The sequence below is a fragment of the Xenopus laevis genome, chromosome 6L (genome assembly GCF_017654675.1).
Source record: "Xenopus laevis strain J_2021 chromosome 6L, Xenopus_laevis_v10.1, whole genome shotgun sequence".
NCBI classification, from domain to species: Eukaryota; Metazoa; Chordata; class Amphibia; order Anura; family Pipidae; genus Xenopus; species Xenopus laevis.
In genome coordinates, this window is record NC_054381.1 from 39658504 (window position 1) to 39675844 (window position 17341).

Consider the following 17341-nt stretch of genomic DNA (forward strand, 5'->3'; position numbering starts at 1 on the left):
TAGACCAGGGGCCCACTCTCAGTGCTATTATAATTCCTCTCTCTATTCTGCTAGTCTCTTTTCTTTACATGCTATAATCTATTATTCCATCTATTCTTTGTTCTCATAGAAATAGGTAACGGCCATGAAATATGCCAAATGTTTTGAAGCAGGAGGGCCACACTGGTTTTGTAGTTGCCTTTGGCTGGTTTGGAAAATTAGACCCGGCAACCCTGGCATATTCTATAATTATTATTAGAAGTGTTTTTATGATCATAATGATGATGTGTGTGTGTTTGTGCCACAGTGATATTTATATAATACACAAAAACCATGAATATCTTGTCATGAAACTCCTCAGTAACTTATAATATCCTTATATTTTACAAGAGGGGGTACTTTATTCATTATATATATACATTGCCTCAGCCTGTGTTGGCTGGATCCAATACAAGCAGTGAGCATTTGGCTTCACCAGAGCAGGTGGCTTGAACTTGTTTTTGGCAACTTGCTGTACCTATGTTAGTAAAGGAGGCCACGGGCCCTGCATATTTATTGGGCAAACCCATCATCCCTCCTGCACCTTTCCCTTATTCCTCACTGTATCATTTGGGCCAGGGAAAGTGAAAGGACTGGAGGGCTTCGGGGAAAGGAGTATTATGTTTGTTCCCGGCTGGTTTGGCCCCGAGTCCCCCTGTGGCAATGAAGGGGTTTCCTCAGAACAAGGGAGCCTGTGAGAGCGAGCCAGAGGGAAACAAAGAAGAGTGGGAGACTGCTCCAGTGACATCATGCTCCACTAATGTCCCGCCTACGCTCACACAGAAATCCGTACGGATTTATAGAGTGTGGGGTCCGGGTCTCCTAGCAACGCCCGAACCCGGAGCGGGTCACGAGCACCAGCCATTGTGCACTGAGCGGGACCGTGAGCTTGAACTTGTGTGCAGCCGCCACAGGACCGAGTCAGTGCATCACCTCCCCCTCCTCCTCCTGCTGCCGGGATATAGAGGGAAGCGGCCAGTGCGGGAGAAAGGTTTCTTTGTTATCAGTCGGGCTCCCAGGCCGGTACCACTCGTCACCTCACCGGCAAAATGTGGCAACTGAGCGCTGCGCTTTCTTTTTAAGTGTGCTTTGATTGCACTGAGCATGCGCAGAGGCTTTGCCATTCAGCTCACTCGCTCGCTTATAAGCCCACCTGTGTGCTCCGCCAGTTGCAGTCGGGAGTCACATCCGCGGGACAGGACTTTATTATTATTATTCTGCTCCGGCCTCACCGACCACCTCGGCACTAGGGAATCCGTGCATCGTCGGCGGGGAATGGACGCAGGCTTGGGCACGTTCCATTGGCAGCACTTCGGTACCTACTGCACATGGAGCGCTTGGTGAGAGGCAGATGTGGGTAGGGGCTCGGGTCGGGTTCCCCGTTCTACAATCGGTGTCGCTATGCAAGTGGGATCGTCCCGAGAAAACCTTCACTCTGGAGACAGCAACTGCCAGGGATCCCATTCCCATTGGACACATTCTGCTTTGCACCCCAAAACCCTGCTTAACCCGGACTATAATGAGCCCAGCAGCGGCTCCCCATTCTGCTGCTTCCCCTCGATATCCTGCCAGCATTCTGCGGGCCCTCTGGCTCCTCTTCCTCCTACTGGGATTCTGCCAGTCAGGTGAGTGACTGTCATCTCTAACAGGTGCCAACTGCCAGCCAGTCCCCTGCACTTACCTCCATTGGCCAGGTACATCTGTATCTGTATGCATATGCCACTAGTCATCATGGGTAAAATGCTAGTGGGCAGTAGGAAAATGCACTATTCCAATCATATTCCAGTAAGGCATTATTCACACTGCAGACCTTCAGCCATATGTATGTGGATGGAGTCTGTGATCAGCTGCATGAATGTCTCGCATGGATCGTTTCATCACACTCTAAAAATCAAATCAAGTCTAGTGGGTTAGAATCAATGGCAACTTTTCTCTGTCCGTTGTACTGTGGCATGCTTGTTACTTTTTCAGATTGCTCTGTTTTGGGTTAAAATAGGTCAGACCACAACTAGGGATGCACCGAATTCACTATTTGGGATTTGGCCGAAGCCTTGTTGAAAGATTCGGCCGAATACCGAACCGAATCCTAATTTGCATATGCAAATTAGGGTCAGGAAAGGAAAAAGTGGAAAAAATGTCTCCTTTTGTGACGAAAAGTCAAGCGATTTCCCTACCCGCCCCTAATTTACATGTGCAAATTAGGATTCGGTTCGGCCAGGCACTAGGATTCGGCCGAATCCGAATCCTGCTGAAAAAGGCCGAATCCTGGATTCGGTGCATCCCAAACTACAACATACACTTATTAGACACTAACAGTTGTAGTTGTCTGATATTTGCACTCTTATGATCAAGGATCCCAGCCTGCAGCTGTTGTTGTACAGTGTACTGCATCTACAGGTATCTCATAGAGAGCCTACGGCTGTTGTTACCCCTTATTTATGTACTCCCTTTCCCAGGGTGCCCTAACATAAGGTTCCTGTAATACCACCGCTACCCTTTATACATATATAGAGAGAGAGAGCGTCTGCTAGTATTAGCTTTTGATTTGATGTAAAATTGGCCAAAATAATACATGTGTCAAGCTTGCTGGAATCAGCGCAGCACTTACTATGTATAAACCTAAAGCACTGTGTTTAAATAGCACATCCCATTCCCGCTGTATTGTTTTATCCAAGTGGGGATATGATGCAATAAAAACAATCAAGCTAACCATGCACTCAGTGATTCATGGGGAAGAATCCACAGTTTCAAAATAAAATTCATTAAAGAGAAATCCAGGGTAGGTGCCTGGTTGTACAGACCGCACGGGGTTATTCAGGGGAATTCAATCTATACATACATCCCTAAAACTGTCTGTTTGTCTGTCCTGTAGTATACAGAGCTTTCTCTGCTGCTCAATGCAACTTTTGAACAAAGGATATCAGGAGCACATTTCTGCAGGCAGTGGAACATTTACACTCCTTGGGTGCCGTAGACCCATCAGTGTGACCAGGTGTAAGCTGCACATTAGAAACTGCAACAAAAGAAAGCTTTGGTTTAGCCTAGGGATGCTTTCCCTGACTACAGGAATGGTAGTTCAGTGAATATGGCGGTGGTGGGGGTGCCAGCATAGCCCCTGGTGCTGCAAGTTTATGCAGTGAAAGTTCAAGTTTACATTAACTCTTATATTTATGCAGAAAGTAGTTGAATAGCATAACTTGCAGTATGTTGGGGTTTTTCATCTATTTTCACATTTTATTTTCATGTATTTCATAGATTTTTTAATATTTGTTTCTATATTGTACCGGAGTTTGCGAACAGAATCCAACTAATTCTTCTTAAAGTAAAGTTATTCAGATTATGTCTGTCTAGGATATAGTTTAAGCTAACGTCAAGATCAACTACCCTATTAACAACTGGAGTGCTGTAGATATGAGCCTGCGCTTCCTCTTTTCTCTCCATGAATCTTTGCAGTTCAAAAAAACGATAATCCCTCAGTATTTACTCTATGACTTCCTGCTGCGGGAAGGTGAAGTCACAATGTGGCTGTTACATTACCCAACATCTTTAGCTCTGTTTATCTAGTTAGATCTAATCTCATCGTACTGAATAGACTGCTTAGAGAATACTGCAGTCATTATAATACCCTGCATAAAAGGGTAAAGGATAAATGCAAAATGCAGATTTTGTCCCTAATTTCAGAATCACTGCCTCTGCAGAGTCTGCTGGGGCAATTGATGGTGTTATTGTTGTCCAGTGAGACTATAATCCTAAAACTTTAGAATGTAACCAGAGAGGCCATCTGTCCTGGACCCCTAGTTCAAAGTATATATTCTCTCTAAAATATGCCTGCTGCATTAATTATATTAATTGTTGTATATGTGCACTTATTCATGGAATGTGATTATGGTAAAGATCAACTAGATAGTAAAACTGGCTAAATGTCAATGTATTTGAATAGAATTTCTACAGTTTATGTGATGCCAAAAATAAACTAGATTGGAGTTCCCAGATGTTACAGCTTCTGAAGGTCCCAGGTTCAGCAACACTATCCTGAATCAGTGTTCCGCAACATGTGTGGCTGAACTACGACAAGTCATGGGTTAGGGCAGGCATGTCCAAAGTGCGGCCCGGGGACCAATTGCACCCCGTTTTCAAATTTACACCAGCCCTCAGCCTCCATCATGAAATTAATAATAATGAGCCCCCCCAGCACAGTGCGATCAGGAATCCCATAGAATTAATATTAAGGCACATTAGTGAAATGATCTGCCACTTGGTCCATACTGCTGCCTGTGTGCTGAAGATGTTAGCAATAGACACGTACTGGCACACAAGACGCACTGTTTTTACATACTTCTTTAAGGCTGAAGGTGTCAATAGACGTACTGACGTGCCAGTACAGTAAACGAAAGAAGTATGGCATCACTACGTTCCAGTACATGTCTATTACTAACACCTTCAGCACACAGGCAGCAGTATAGACCAAGTGGCAGATCATTTCACTAATGTGCCCAAATATTACTGCTACGGTTACTCAATTCCTGTAATTTAGTGTTAATGGTTCAAATGTCGGGCTGAATGGTCAGGCCCTCACACATTTTTACCTCACCAAATCTGGCCTTTGTTGCAAAAAGTTTGGGCACCACTGGGTTAGGGGCTGAATTTGTAATCAGTGCTGTAGCTTTAATGAGTATGCTGGCTGTGATCTAATTATACAGGTAGGGGGTTTTGTTAATGCATGGGTTACGCTCAGGGTTGGACTGGCTTAACTAGGACACCAGGAAATAGGGTTGCCTCCTGGCCGGTATTTTACTGGCCTGGCCTGTAAAAATGATGGCTGATCCCAATGTTATTAATAGGGAAAAAAGAAAAATATATAGGAAGGCTGGTATTTTTTCCCAGAAAAGGTGGCAACCCTACCAGGAAAGAACCTGGGGGCGATATGCCACCCAGCTGCATGTGAAGTCTGCTCTCATCTGGATCACTAGGGTGCTCCAGCGGTAGGAAAAAGGATGTGCACACAATCCTAGAGGAGGGGATGACAGAGGACATCGGCCTTCAGGCAGCACAAGTACAAATCCGGCTGCAGGCCCCACGGACCCAGGTCCGCTCCCCATGGCACTGCTGATCCAAGGTACGAGTAAGTTGAGGAACGTGGTAAAACGAGATGCGGCTGGGGGGGGCTTGATATCACAATGAGGGGTGTGGTTACAGCCCCAGTGGGCTCAAAACAAATCACCAGTCCACGTAGAAGGCCTCTTTTTTTAATCAAACTTCTAAGCTTAAACTCATTATACAGAAAGTTTCTTAGTGGACAGCTGATTTGTTTTGACTGTGCTTGTATGAACAGGAAGTAGACATTGACTTTGATTTCAGAAATAAAATGTCATAGTCAAAACAACTAGCAAGAAAGCCCTATTCATTGAACCAGTGTTTAATTGGGGTATTTAGCCTTGTAAGTATACCTCCCAAATGTTCCTTTTTTCATGGGACAATCTCGATTTTGACAGCTCAACCCGCAGTCCCAAATTGGGGAAACTTTGACTTGCAGCTTAAAGGGCAATTCACCTTCATTAGCAAAACTGTAATAACACATAAAAACCACAGAAATGTGTTCAAACTTTCATAACCTGACAAATTTGGTAAAATAAACATGTTATTAGGGGGTATGGCCACATAAATGGGTGTGGTCAAAACATGTTTCGCCGCATTCCAAATCTTTTTTTCCCTCTTTCTATTTACAAAATGTTGGGAGGTATGTTTAAGCCAAAAACTATACTGCCTTCCCTCACCAAGCTGGAGTCATTTCATTTATAGCAAAACTAGAGTTGCAATCACAGGGGGTGCCAAATTGTTAGGCAGCTCCAATGATTATAATCGCTTCCAAGCCAGAGAAAGGGTCCTGCGAGGCCCAAAACGTTGTCACATGTCTGCTCATATTTGAGCCAATAAAGTACACTCTTGAATTTTATACAAATTGCAGTGTGCTGCAGTATATTGGATTTCTACAATTGATTTTCTGACCCGTGGCATGTTGGATCAAATACTGCTAGAAGCACCTGATCCGAAAGGATACATTGCCTGAGGTAGAGCACTCCATCTTTGTAATAATTTAAAAAAGGACAGTAACTGGAAAGAAAAGAAAAAATAGTTGAAGTATTCATCAACCAGGGAAGTGCCTGCTGGTTAGATATCACTGGACTGAATCATTCTTGTATGACTTCATTAACTTGGAAGCCAGTAATCAGCATTGCTCCCATTAGTAGGTCCATAAGAGTTCTGCAGAATGTTCGCGTATAATAAACCCAAGATGAACTCAGTATTTCAAATATGTTCAGAATCTGAAACATGCATAAGGCATTTCTCTGTAAGTACTTTAGTTTAAAGTCACAATTTATTTGCAGCGGTTATGTGGAAGTATATGAACATTTCAAGGGCTATTGAGCTGAAATGAACAGGGCCCTCTTTACCTTGTGTATCGATTGGTATTTGTATGTATTTACATGCCTCATGCTACAAACATAGCACATAAAACCTACAATGAGAGTTTTTAACTCTCACATAAGGAATTATGGGTGCAGACATGCAGATCTTTAATAGATGCTTAATTGATTATCCCAATTTTTCAAACAGTTTTTGAGAAATTAATATTAGTGTGTATCCTCTGCCTAAGATTTTTGTCTCTGCAAACAGCTCAGTCATGCTGTTTGTTAATTGCAAATGAGTTTACTTGAGTTGCAAGTGAAATCATTATAGGAATCATCTAGTAAAGCTGTGTCCATACACAACTAGATCTGCTCGTTTGGTGAGGTTGGCAAACAAGTGGATTTGGGACCAAATCGACCACCCACATGCTGGACCCAATCGAGGTGATCCAATTACATGGACTCTAGGGTCAGATCATAGAATAGGACCTATGGAGACCCTATGGGCAAGCATCACCTCAATGTGACAATGCACTTCTTGTTGTATGGGATTTTCAAACATGTGTAATTGATATCTGCCAGGTTTTCAGCCAGATATTGGTCTGGCATGCCAGGTCTGGACTGGGTGTCAAAATAGGCCCTGGCATTCCAAGTACACAGAGGCCCAAATAGTCCTCCACCAGCCCACTACATAGTGACCTTACAGAACCCACAGATTACCAGTCTGGGCTTGTGGCAGGCCCATCAGTGGGCCCCATACACGGGACAATTAACTGCTGACTCGGTCTGAGGGGACTGAATATGAGCTGCTTGGGAAATAGATTTCTTAAACATCCAATACAGCAGTGATCCCCAACCAGTGGCTAGCGAGCAACATGTTGCTTGCAGGCCCGGATTTGTGGATAGGCCACCTAGGCCCGGGCCTAGGGCGGCAGGACTTTAAGGGGACGGCATGCTGCCCAACCACATTGGTTCGAAAACACAGGGGATGCGCTGGATATACAATCATTTTTTACATTTCCCGTGTGCCAATCCCCATTGCTCCAGTCCAGATGATGAAAATTTGCATGAATAAAGGGGAGGGGACAGGGGCGACGAATACCAGTGGGCCTAGGGTCACCTGCCATGTAAATCCGGCCCTGGTTGCTTGCTGACCCATTTAATGCTGCTCCCAGGGGCCGAAAGCAAAAATGTACTCACTTTCTAATTCCAGGTTTGGAGGCATATTTTTGAGTCTTAAAGACCATAGGCACTACTAAACATAATCCCCTGCAGGCTGCCAGTCCACATGGTGCTGTCAAATAGCCCTTATTTGGCACTCCTTATGAGTTTTTCTCATGCCTGTATTGCAGCCCAACTCTTTTTACATATAAATGTAGCTCACCAGTTAAAAAAATAGTTTGGGGATCCCTGTGCTACAGTTTAACTAATTGTTTTATAATAGCAACAGTTCCCCTTCAAAAATGTTAGTAGTGTGTTGAACTACAGCAGTGATCCCCAACCAGTGGCTCATGTTGCTCACTAACCCCTTGGCTGTTGTTCCCAGTGGCCTCAAAGCAGGTGTTTGTTTTTGAATTCCAGGCTTGAAGGCAAACTTTATTTGCATAAAAACCATGTGTACTGCCAAACAGAGCCTCCTGTAGGCTGCCAGTCCGCATAGGGCTACTACTAGTTAATCACAGCCCATATTTGGCACCCCCAGGAACTTTTTGCATGCTTATGTTGCTCTCCAGATTCTTTTACATTTAAATGCTGCTCATAGATATAAAAGGTTGGGGACTACAGGTTGGTTTCAGCCTCAGATACCTGAAATGGACTACCTGATCTGCACCTTGGCAATTGTCTATATGAGTGGGAGTTAATTGTTTGTGATATGCTATGTTCATTATGATAGTGAGAAGATAACTGATAACTTTCCGCCAGATCTCGATCAGTCTGTCGGCAGCTTTTATCGGCCCGTGTATGGCCACTTTAAGACTGCATTGGAATGTACTCCATATCTCTGTCCTGGACACCTGCAGGGGTTGGAAAATGTGCTGCTTCTGGAAGACATCAGTTCTGGTGCACAGAGTTCCACGTGTACTGTCCAAGCAGCTCATGCACCTGGCCACAGGATAATTGTCATTTGTACATGGCACTGCATGCATGCAGATGGATTGGTCTTGATCTGTCATCTCAATGTGCATAGTAAAAGTGATTTAAATCTAATTTGGTAAACTCCTAAAATGTGAGTGTTTTTCCCCTGTTCTGTCTCAGTTTACCAGTTCCAGATTTTCCAACCTCTCCTTCTGCATTTCTGTTCCACGGGAACACTCATGAAGCTCTACACATGTGTTACTTATTCTGAGTACAGTGAGGCTGAGATCATATACTGTATTTATGTCGGATAGCTTTGTGGCTAAGCTCAGAGCCAGCCATTCTTACACAGTGAAAAGGCAGTCATGTTCTAAAATATCAGCCTCTTCTTTCTAAGAATGAACAGAATTTATTTTTTATGTAGAGATTCTGAAGGGATTGTTAGCCAAAATAATGAAGAATTTTTTCTCTATTTTAAAGGGTCAACAGGAATGTCTGGCATTTCTGTATATTAAGGAGCACCTATAATTCCCAGCTAAGTTACTGTATATACGTGCCTAGGTCCTTGCCCTGTTGGTTCTTGCAGAATGGCATTTTGCCTATTTAAAAAGACATCTCACATTAGCGTAACCCGATGTGCACCCAAATCCCATGCATTCATATTTGTTGTTCAAAAGAGTGCTTCTGGCATGATAAGCAGAATGCCTCAATCAAATATAAAATATATAAATATACTGTATGTACAGAAAACAGCGTTAAAGTTCTGTTTCTGGTACATGGTATAGCTCTCTGTTGTGACTAAATGCCATATTCAATACAGATGCACTTGTTAAGCCTCTGAAATATAGTATTGCTGTTTTCCATATAACTTCAATTTAAACAAACAATTATTATTTTATTGATTTTATTTGTCTTAAAAATAGACAGTACTTAGGCCGCTGTGCACAGGCTGACAAGGTGTGTTAGGCCATCTACCCCCTTTCAATTGTTCTGTTCATTTGGCCAGATAATTACAGAAAAAAATCTTCAGGATGACCCAATGTCCTAAGCATTCTGGATAATAGACCCCCTTACCTTTACATAAATTCAAAATTGTTTTCAAGATTATTAGTCAATGTGATTGTTTGTCCATTTCTGTTTTGCTGAAACAAAACAATTTCTTGAAACAATCTTGCAAAAACCAGCTAAGGCTGAATTCCTTAATGCTACATTGTTTCAAAAGTCACAACTGGTCGTGCAGAGAACAGAAGGGGACAGACAAATGCTGCTTTCAGTAACAACTATGAACTATGTTTGCAGTAAAACTGTTGAAAATATTTAATGTGTATTGAAAGTTACTTAGAATTACATTTTCCTTTATTATGGAACAAATTAGGAGGACTTCCCCTTCAAAGCATGATTAAAGTGAAATGGTATGGTGAACACTTGTTTGCTGCCCTAAATGTTCTTGGAACTTTGGCTGCAGTGTTTTATTGTGTGTGTAACTTCATTGTGAGCTTGAGGAGAACAAGACAACATTTTGAACTTCAAAAGGGAACTAGAGATAAAAACTATTCTGTAGTGTACAGTGTATAATGTTGCCAGTTTATTTTGTGAAATCCCCTTTTAGAGCAGAATATCCCTTGTACAATATATCTCAGGTAGAAGTGAAAGTAGAACATTGGATGTAAGATAACAGGTGTGATGTAAGTGCTACATGGGGAAAGTTTTGCCAGTCCCCTACTCTCAGGTAAACAATTAGTAAAAATATATTTTAAAAAGAAGGGAAATTTTGTTTGGTTACCCTAAATTAGCATTGGTAAACATCCTAACTCCCTACAGAGTTTATTAGTTTGCAGCAACTATGACTGTTTGTCATTTAGGGACTACCCTACTTCACTGTTGTTGGCCAAGTCTGCATCTTACAGGTTGCTTGTGAATGTAAGGAGTGTACCTTAAGGTGGCCATAGACTTAACAATTACGATCTTTCCTGGAAAAGATTTTTCCAAGAAAATTTTTTGTTTCAATACATACGAGCTGAATCGTCAGATATAGAGGTAGAAAGAATAGAATTCAACCTGTATCTGGCGATTCAGCACTAAAAGTGGCCGATGTTTAGGTGCCTTCTGACGCCCCCGATCAAAATTTTCCGCCTGGGCCTATCGACGAGCCGACCGATATCGAAGTCTTCTGCTGATATCAGTTGGTTCATCTCCTGCCATACACGTACCAAATATTGTATGAAAATTTGTTTTGTGCAATATTATCCGTGCGCCTATGGCCACCTTTACGCTAATGAATTGGCAGAATGGAGTTTAAAGCATGTTTTCTGCCAGATGCAACCAGAGCTGACCTGACAATCCTTCAATTGCTCTATTGCTCTAAGATGCTATAGACAGTCACTATTGGGCATGTGGTAGGCTTTAGTGTACAGTTATGGACTCCATTATCTGGTAACACGTTATCCAGAAAGCTCGGAGTTACAGGAAGGCCATCTCCCATAGACTCCATTTAATACAAATAATCCAAATTTTTTAAAATTATTTTCTTTTTCTCTCTAATAATAGCACAATACCTTGTACTTGATCCAAGCTAAGATATAATTAATCCTTACTGGAAGCGAAATCAGCCTATTGAGTTTATTTAATGTCTAAATGATTTTTTAGTATTATGGAAAGATCCATTATTTGGAAAACCCCAGGTCACATACCTGTACTTGAAATGCCAAGGCCTATTTTGCAATAATTGGATCGATGGATTTTGGATGCCTGTGATAATGTGGCTAAATTGTGCTCAATTCTTGTCTCTGCTGCCTGATTGGTTAAATTGTATGAATTGTGCAATAGCATGTAGTCAGTTTTGGAAATATTTTTCACAGATATCCACGTAACCGAGCCTGGCATACTTGCCCTTTCCAATGGGACTATAAGAAGTTCCAAAACATTGGAGTAAAAAAGTTTCATTTGAATTTTATTCAGGTTACAGTATTTGAGTTCTATTCTGTGCAAAGTTGTCTAGTAAAAGAAGTTGCCATCTTATATTTCAGAGAGCAATATGTATCAATCACTCACAGGTTGTAAAATATTTGTTATAATGATGCCAAGGCTGTAGACACCTTGTCCAATCCAGCTGGAAGAACATATGCTCTATTCAAGGTTTTAACATTTTATTAATTTATGGAAAGTTTTCCTGAAATAGCCGAATGTTACAACATCCCCTGTCATATAGAAGAAGCATACTTTAAACATTACTCTGACTTAAAAAGATGTACACACCCATCATCAGTATACAGAGAACAGATTATGTTCTAACCACAGCAAAAGGGCCCCTGCCAGATATCACTATACAGGGTGTAGCACTCCCAGAATATAGACACCCACCTCATTCCCAAAAATATATGTACAGTAGCAACTGCTTGTTTGATGGTTCAAGTTCAGTACAGTACTAATAATGTGATATCTTTATTAAAGCATTATTAATTGACTTTAATAGAGGTTACAGAGGGATATATATATATATATATATATATATATATATATATATATATATATATAATATATATATATATATATATATATATATATATATATATATATATATATATATATATATATATATATATATATATATATATATATATATATATATATATATATATATATATATAGGGAATGTTGTGCTCACCACTATTTTTTAAAACAATTAAGTGGGGGTGCAATGAGGCTGTGACCAGAAAATACATATAGACAAACACAAGAGTCCTCTGCACTCAACCCATTATCAATATATTTAGGACATTGAGACATTTTGGGCCTTAAGATACTAAAAAAATCCCTTACCCTTTAAACAAAACAGGGATTGTTTGTCCATATATTGCAATATATTTAAGCTGGCCAACTACGTCAAAGTCATCCCCTGTGTGGCCAGTCCTACACTTAACTTTCATCTGATTCATTAAGAATTAAATTGCTTAATTTTACATTTTACAAAGGGACTAAGTTTTACATGCATCTTACTTACTTCTTTCAAGGTTAAAACTCCAAAATATGGTTGCCCTTTTATTAGCCACCACTGGGATCACCTGACTATAGTTGGAAAGGGTGGAAGCTACAATATGGAGCTGGCCACTGCTCCTGTAGAAACTATAACAAACAAGGGAAAGTTGAACTCAACCCATTATCAATATATTTAGGACATTATCAATATATTATCAACACATTATCAATATGTAATGTTTAGGACTAGAATGCATGTCCTAGGCCAGTAGTAACAATGAACATCAGAAAGCTGGAAAGAGTCAGACGAAGAAGGCAAATAATTCAAAAACTATTAAACTATTAAAAAGAAAATAATGAAGGCCAGTTGAACAGTTGCTTAGTATTAGCCATTACTAACATACTGAAAGCTAATTTAAAGGTGAACCACCCCTTTAAGCATTGGCCCAAATTATCTTCTGCTTCCAACTTTGCTGGCTTACACTCAGGGCATATCCATAGCCCCAGCAGGCCTAGATATGGTATAATAAGGCAACCGGGCACTGTGTCTGTATGACTTGTTTTTCTTGATAATATTCCCCTTATGCTAATTTACTTTTACTCACTGGGTTTTTTTTTATTTCTCACCACAGCAGATGTATGTTTCAGAGCTAATAGCTTTCTGCATCATTAAGTCCCTCTACCAGTTAAACATTTGCATATTACGTAGAGTAATGTAACTTGAAGTCAGCTAAGATGGATTTCATTTGCAAAAACAAATCACAGAAGATGCACTTCTTATGCAAGTTGCATTGAAACTCAATGGAAGAGAAATATATGCTATATGGCAGAGAATTTAACTCCCTTTGGAATTTAATAGTAGATTTTGTAACACTGAATAGCTGTTACAGACAGCAAAGAATGCCACAGAAATTGCAACCCTCCAGTAACTTATAGGGAGCATTTAGCAGGTGGAATTTATTGTTTTACGGGTATGGGATCCGTTATCTGGAAACCTGTTATCTAGAAAGCTCAGAATTACAGAAAGCCCATCTTCCATGGACTAAATTTTATCCAAATAATCCAGATGTTTAAAAATGATTTCCTTTTTCTCTGTAATAATAAAACAGTATCTTGTACTTGACCCAAACTAAGATATAATTAATCCTTATTGGAAGTAAAACCAGCCTATTGGGATTATTTAATGTTTACATGAGTTTATAGTAGACTTTAGGTATTAAGATCCAAACTGCAGAAATATCCCTTATCTGGAAAACCCCATGTCCCGAGTATTCTGGATAACAGGGCCCATACCTGTACTGTTTAAAAACAACTTATGTTTGCAAAGCATCCCTTCATAGCTGTTGTAATCTAATTTACAAATCTCAGCTGTTAATCAAATATTGTCTGCCCCTCCTCTATGCCTTGGCAATTACATTCACTTTCCATTCAGCACTTCCTAGATGTCACTGGTCCCCCGTTCTCTTCACCATTTAGTATATGGGGATGGACATCTGGTCCCCCATTCTGGTGCACAAACATGATTTTGGGATGATGCACGGCTTGTCTTAATTACAGTGTCCACAAAATGTCTCCTTCCTGCTTGCTATAATTATGAATTCCCAGCCCGAAGGAAACAAGATTCAAATAATTTATATATCGTAATTAAAGTTTATTTTGCTTGACTAACGTGATAAAATAGAATTTGGAACAATTTTTTTGGGTGAAGGGTCCCCTTTAAGGCGTTTACATTTCTACACATGCGGTCAAACAGCCTAATCTGACCTCAGCCGAAGGCCAAACAATGTTTTTTTCTGTGTTCCCTGCTGACAGATGTAGTCTAGAAATAAATACATTTAATACCTTAAGTACCTTTGTACAGGTATAGGATCTGTTATCCAGAATGCATGAGACTTGGGGTAATCCGGATAAGGGATCCTTTCATAATTTGGATCACCTTAGATTTGCTAGAAATCATTTAAACATCAGATAAACCAAATAGGATTTTTTTGCCTCCAGTATGGAGTAATGCAGCTTTGTTAGGATCAGAGAAAAAGGAAATTATTTTTAAAAGTTAGAATTATTTGCTTATAATGGAGTCTGTTGGAATATGTCCTTCTTGTACTTGATCCCAACCAGCCTATTGGGTTTATTTAATGTTTACATGATTTTCTAGTAGACTTAAGGTATGAAGATTCAAATTTCAGATAGATCCGTCATCCTGAAAACCCCAGGCTCCAAGCAGTCTGGATAACAGGTCCCATACCTGTATCTGCAAAGGTTGTCTCAGATAAAATACAGCCTGTAATGATTTGTGTTCTTTTCTAACTCTGTGTCACGACCGGCACCCAACACCAGAACAAGTGGCAAGCACCCTGGTCTCGGCTCAGCTTCACCAGTAGTGTGACCACCGTTGGGCTTCGGGAGGAGCCCTCAGCTTACTTGGGTGCCACCTGGACTTAACGAGAGGTGCAAGGCGAGATGTTCTGGCTGGCAAGGGGGCACGGCTGTTAGCAGAGTCTTTTGGGCCGAAGGTCACGGTACAAATGGAGCAGGCAAGAGAATCGTCAGACAGACTGGGTCGAGGCAGGCAAATATCAAGAATCGTCTGGCAGGCTAGGGTCAAACCGGGTTGTCAATCAAGGGGTTAAGCAGGAAGAGTTGTCGTAGGCAGGCAAGGGTCAAGATACAGAATGCAGAATAGTCAGGAACAGGCTGGGTCAAACACGGGTAATCAAACAGACTAGATACAGAACAGATTGGATGCACAAGGCTCAGGAACCACTAGAAACAAGTTTTATCACGGGCAAGGTGCTGAGGACATAATGGGCTATTTATACTGTGCTGGATACGCCCCATTGCCTGCGCCTTTAAATTCCACAGTGGCGCACCGCGCGCGCCCTAGAGATTAGGCGCCTGCAGCCTAACGCACGCCCACGGAATCCGGCGCCTGTGGCCTAGCAGGAACTGCACGACGCGGCGGGCGTCCCCGCCAAGGGGGCGGCAGGCGTCCCTGCCGTCCCCCCACAGGACCACCAGGTGAGTTTCTTACACTCTGATTACCTTTCGACTACATGGAACTGCGACCTGTCCATAGATTCTAAATGATCAGGTTCCTGTTTACTCCATGTGGACCAGCTTGCGAGAAATTGGACAGACCTCAGAAGTTTAAGCCGGTTATTTACTAAACCTTGAATTTATCTGGCCAGGCTTTTTGTAGCAAAAACTTTTTTTGGAAAAAAATCCTTGAGCTGGGTTTAGCCCAAAAATCCGACCTTTCGATTGTTTTCGGGCAAAAACTAAAAAAAAAAAATTAGCAATTCGGGAAAAAAGCCGGAAAATGTTGTATGATTTGGGTTTGGGTTTTCGCTTGATTTTATTGAGTTTTTCCAAGATCCAATTAAATCCATGTTTTTTTTTAATAAATAGACTACAATCGGGCATGGAATTTTGGTTAAGCTATTTTTATTTATATTATGAGATAAATTCAGATTTTAGTAAATAACCCCCTAAATGTCAGCACAGATTCTTTGTAGTCCCAGAGCCCATAGCACAGCAGTGAATATTTGTTGAGAGTGCAATCTGTACGCTGAGGGTACATGTGAAATCTGCAATTTGGCCTTCCTGAATGGCAGAGGCCTTGAATTGAAAGCAATGTTTAAGGATGGATCCTATGTAACAAGTTTAATGCTGCTTGTAGCAATATAATCATTTCTTTTACATAAGTTATTACAGATACTAATCAGCCACCCACCATCTCCCAGTAGTATCCCTCTCTGTCTACAGCGTTTTTTACTGTTTTGTATGTGACCGTTTCAAATCTGTTAAACGCATGTACCACACTCATCTATATTTTTTTTTTTACATACATTTTAAAACTCTATACATATTAAACATTGCTCTTTGAGCCTAATTGACTTATAAGGTAACAGTAATTACTTCCAGGTTCATAAACAGACCCAGCCCTATAAGAAATTATGTAGTAGAATTCAGTGTGCCTGTAGCTTGTCTGGTTTTTAGCTTTGGCTACAAGTGCGGACCAAGTGCCATAGTAACTAATTATTGTGGCTTTAGGTGATCATTTCTTTTTGTAAATTGTGTGTAATTTCTCTGAATGCTGCCCATCAGATAAGTGTATGGAAAATGTGTTTGTGTAGAGCTATGCCAAAACTTGTGGGGTCACAAGTAGCATCAGTCTCCTTCTGGGTTTTTAGCATTATGTTTTTTCAAGGTGTGGCCCTTTTTTTTTTTAAGCGGAATGTTAGGAGGTGTGAAGTATATGTTTATTTGTATAGCACAAGAAAAAGGGGTAAAGGCTCAGTAAATTACATTAAAAAGAAACACTACAATACTTGCTTTGTGTGCATTAATAGAGGACATCATCACCAATGCAGCAGCCCTATGCAACTTAGACTTTGGGCCTTTAAAGTTCCCACATACCTTCTTTATTCTTTCATGTATATTAGGAATTATGTCCCCGGTATCACTGTACACTGGTGTTTTGCAAATGAGTAGACAAGCAAGACCAGAAGAGGCGGTCTTGAGCGTTCAAACAATGGGCCTGGTTGTTCTGATAAGAGTGTCAAAGGAAAGTACAGCCCAGAAACAGTATGGCTTATATTTTATTTATGATATGCAACAGCTCACCAGTTTGCAATTTTAGCTGGTTGCTAGGGTTAAAATTACCCTACTAACCATGCATTGATTTGAACAAAATGGAATATGAATAGAAGATGGCTTGAACAGAAAATTAAGTAATAAAAAGCAGCAATAACAATAAATTTTAGCCTTACAGATCATTTGCTTTTAGATGGGGTCAGTAAAGCTGGGAAGAGTCAGAAGAAGAAGTCAAATAATTAATTTAAAAAAAAAGGAAAAGAAAAAAT

At 40.7% G+C, this 17341-nt stretch overlaps 1 protein-coding gene across 1 annotated transcript in view; it reads left to right on the forward strand.

Moving 5' to 3' along the window:
* Positions 1-746: 746 nt before the first annotated feature.
* The window catches only part of itgb8.L (integrin subunit beta 8 L homeolog), a 66810-nt gene continuing 50215 nt past the window's right edge, over positions 747-17341 (forward strand). The window contains exon 1 of the mRNA XM_018267372.2: positions 747-1643. Coding sequence (XP_018122861.1) covers positions 1370-1643 — 274 coding nt within the window. The 5' untranslated portion in view covers positions 747-1369. The remainder of the gene's footprint in view (positions 1644-17341) is intronic.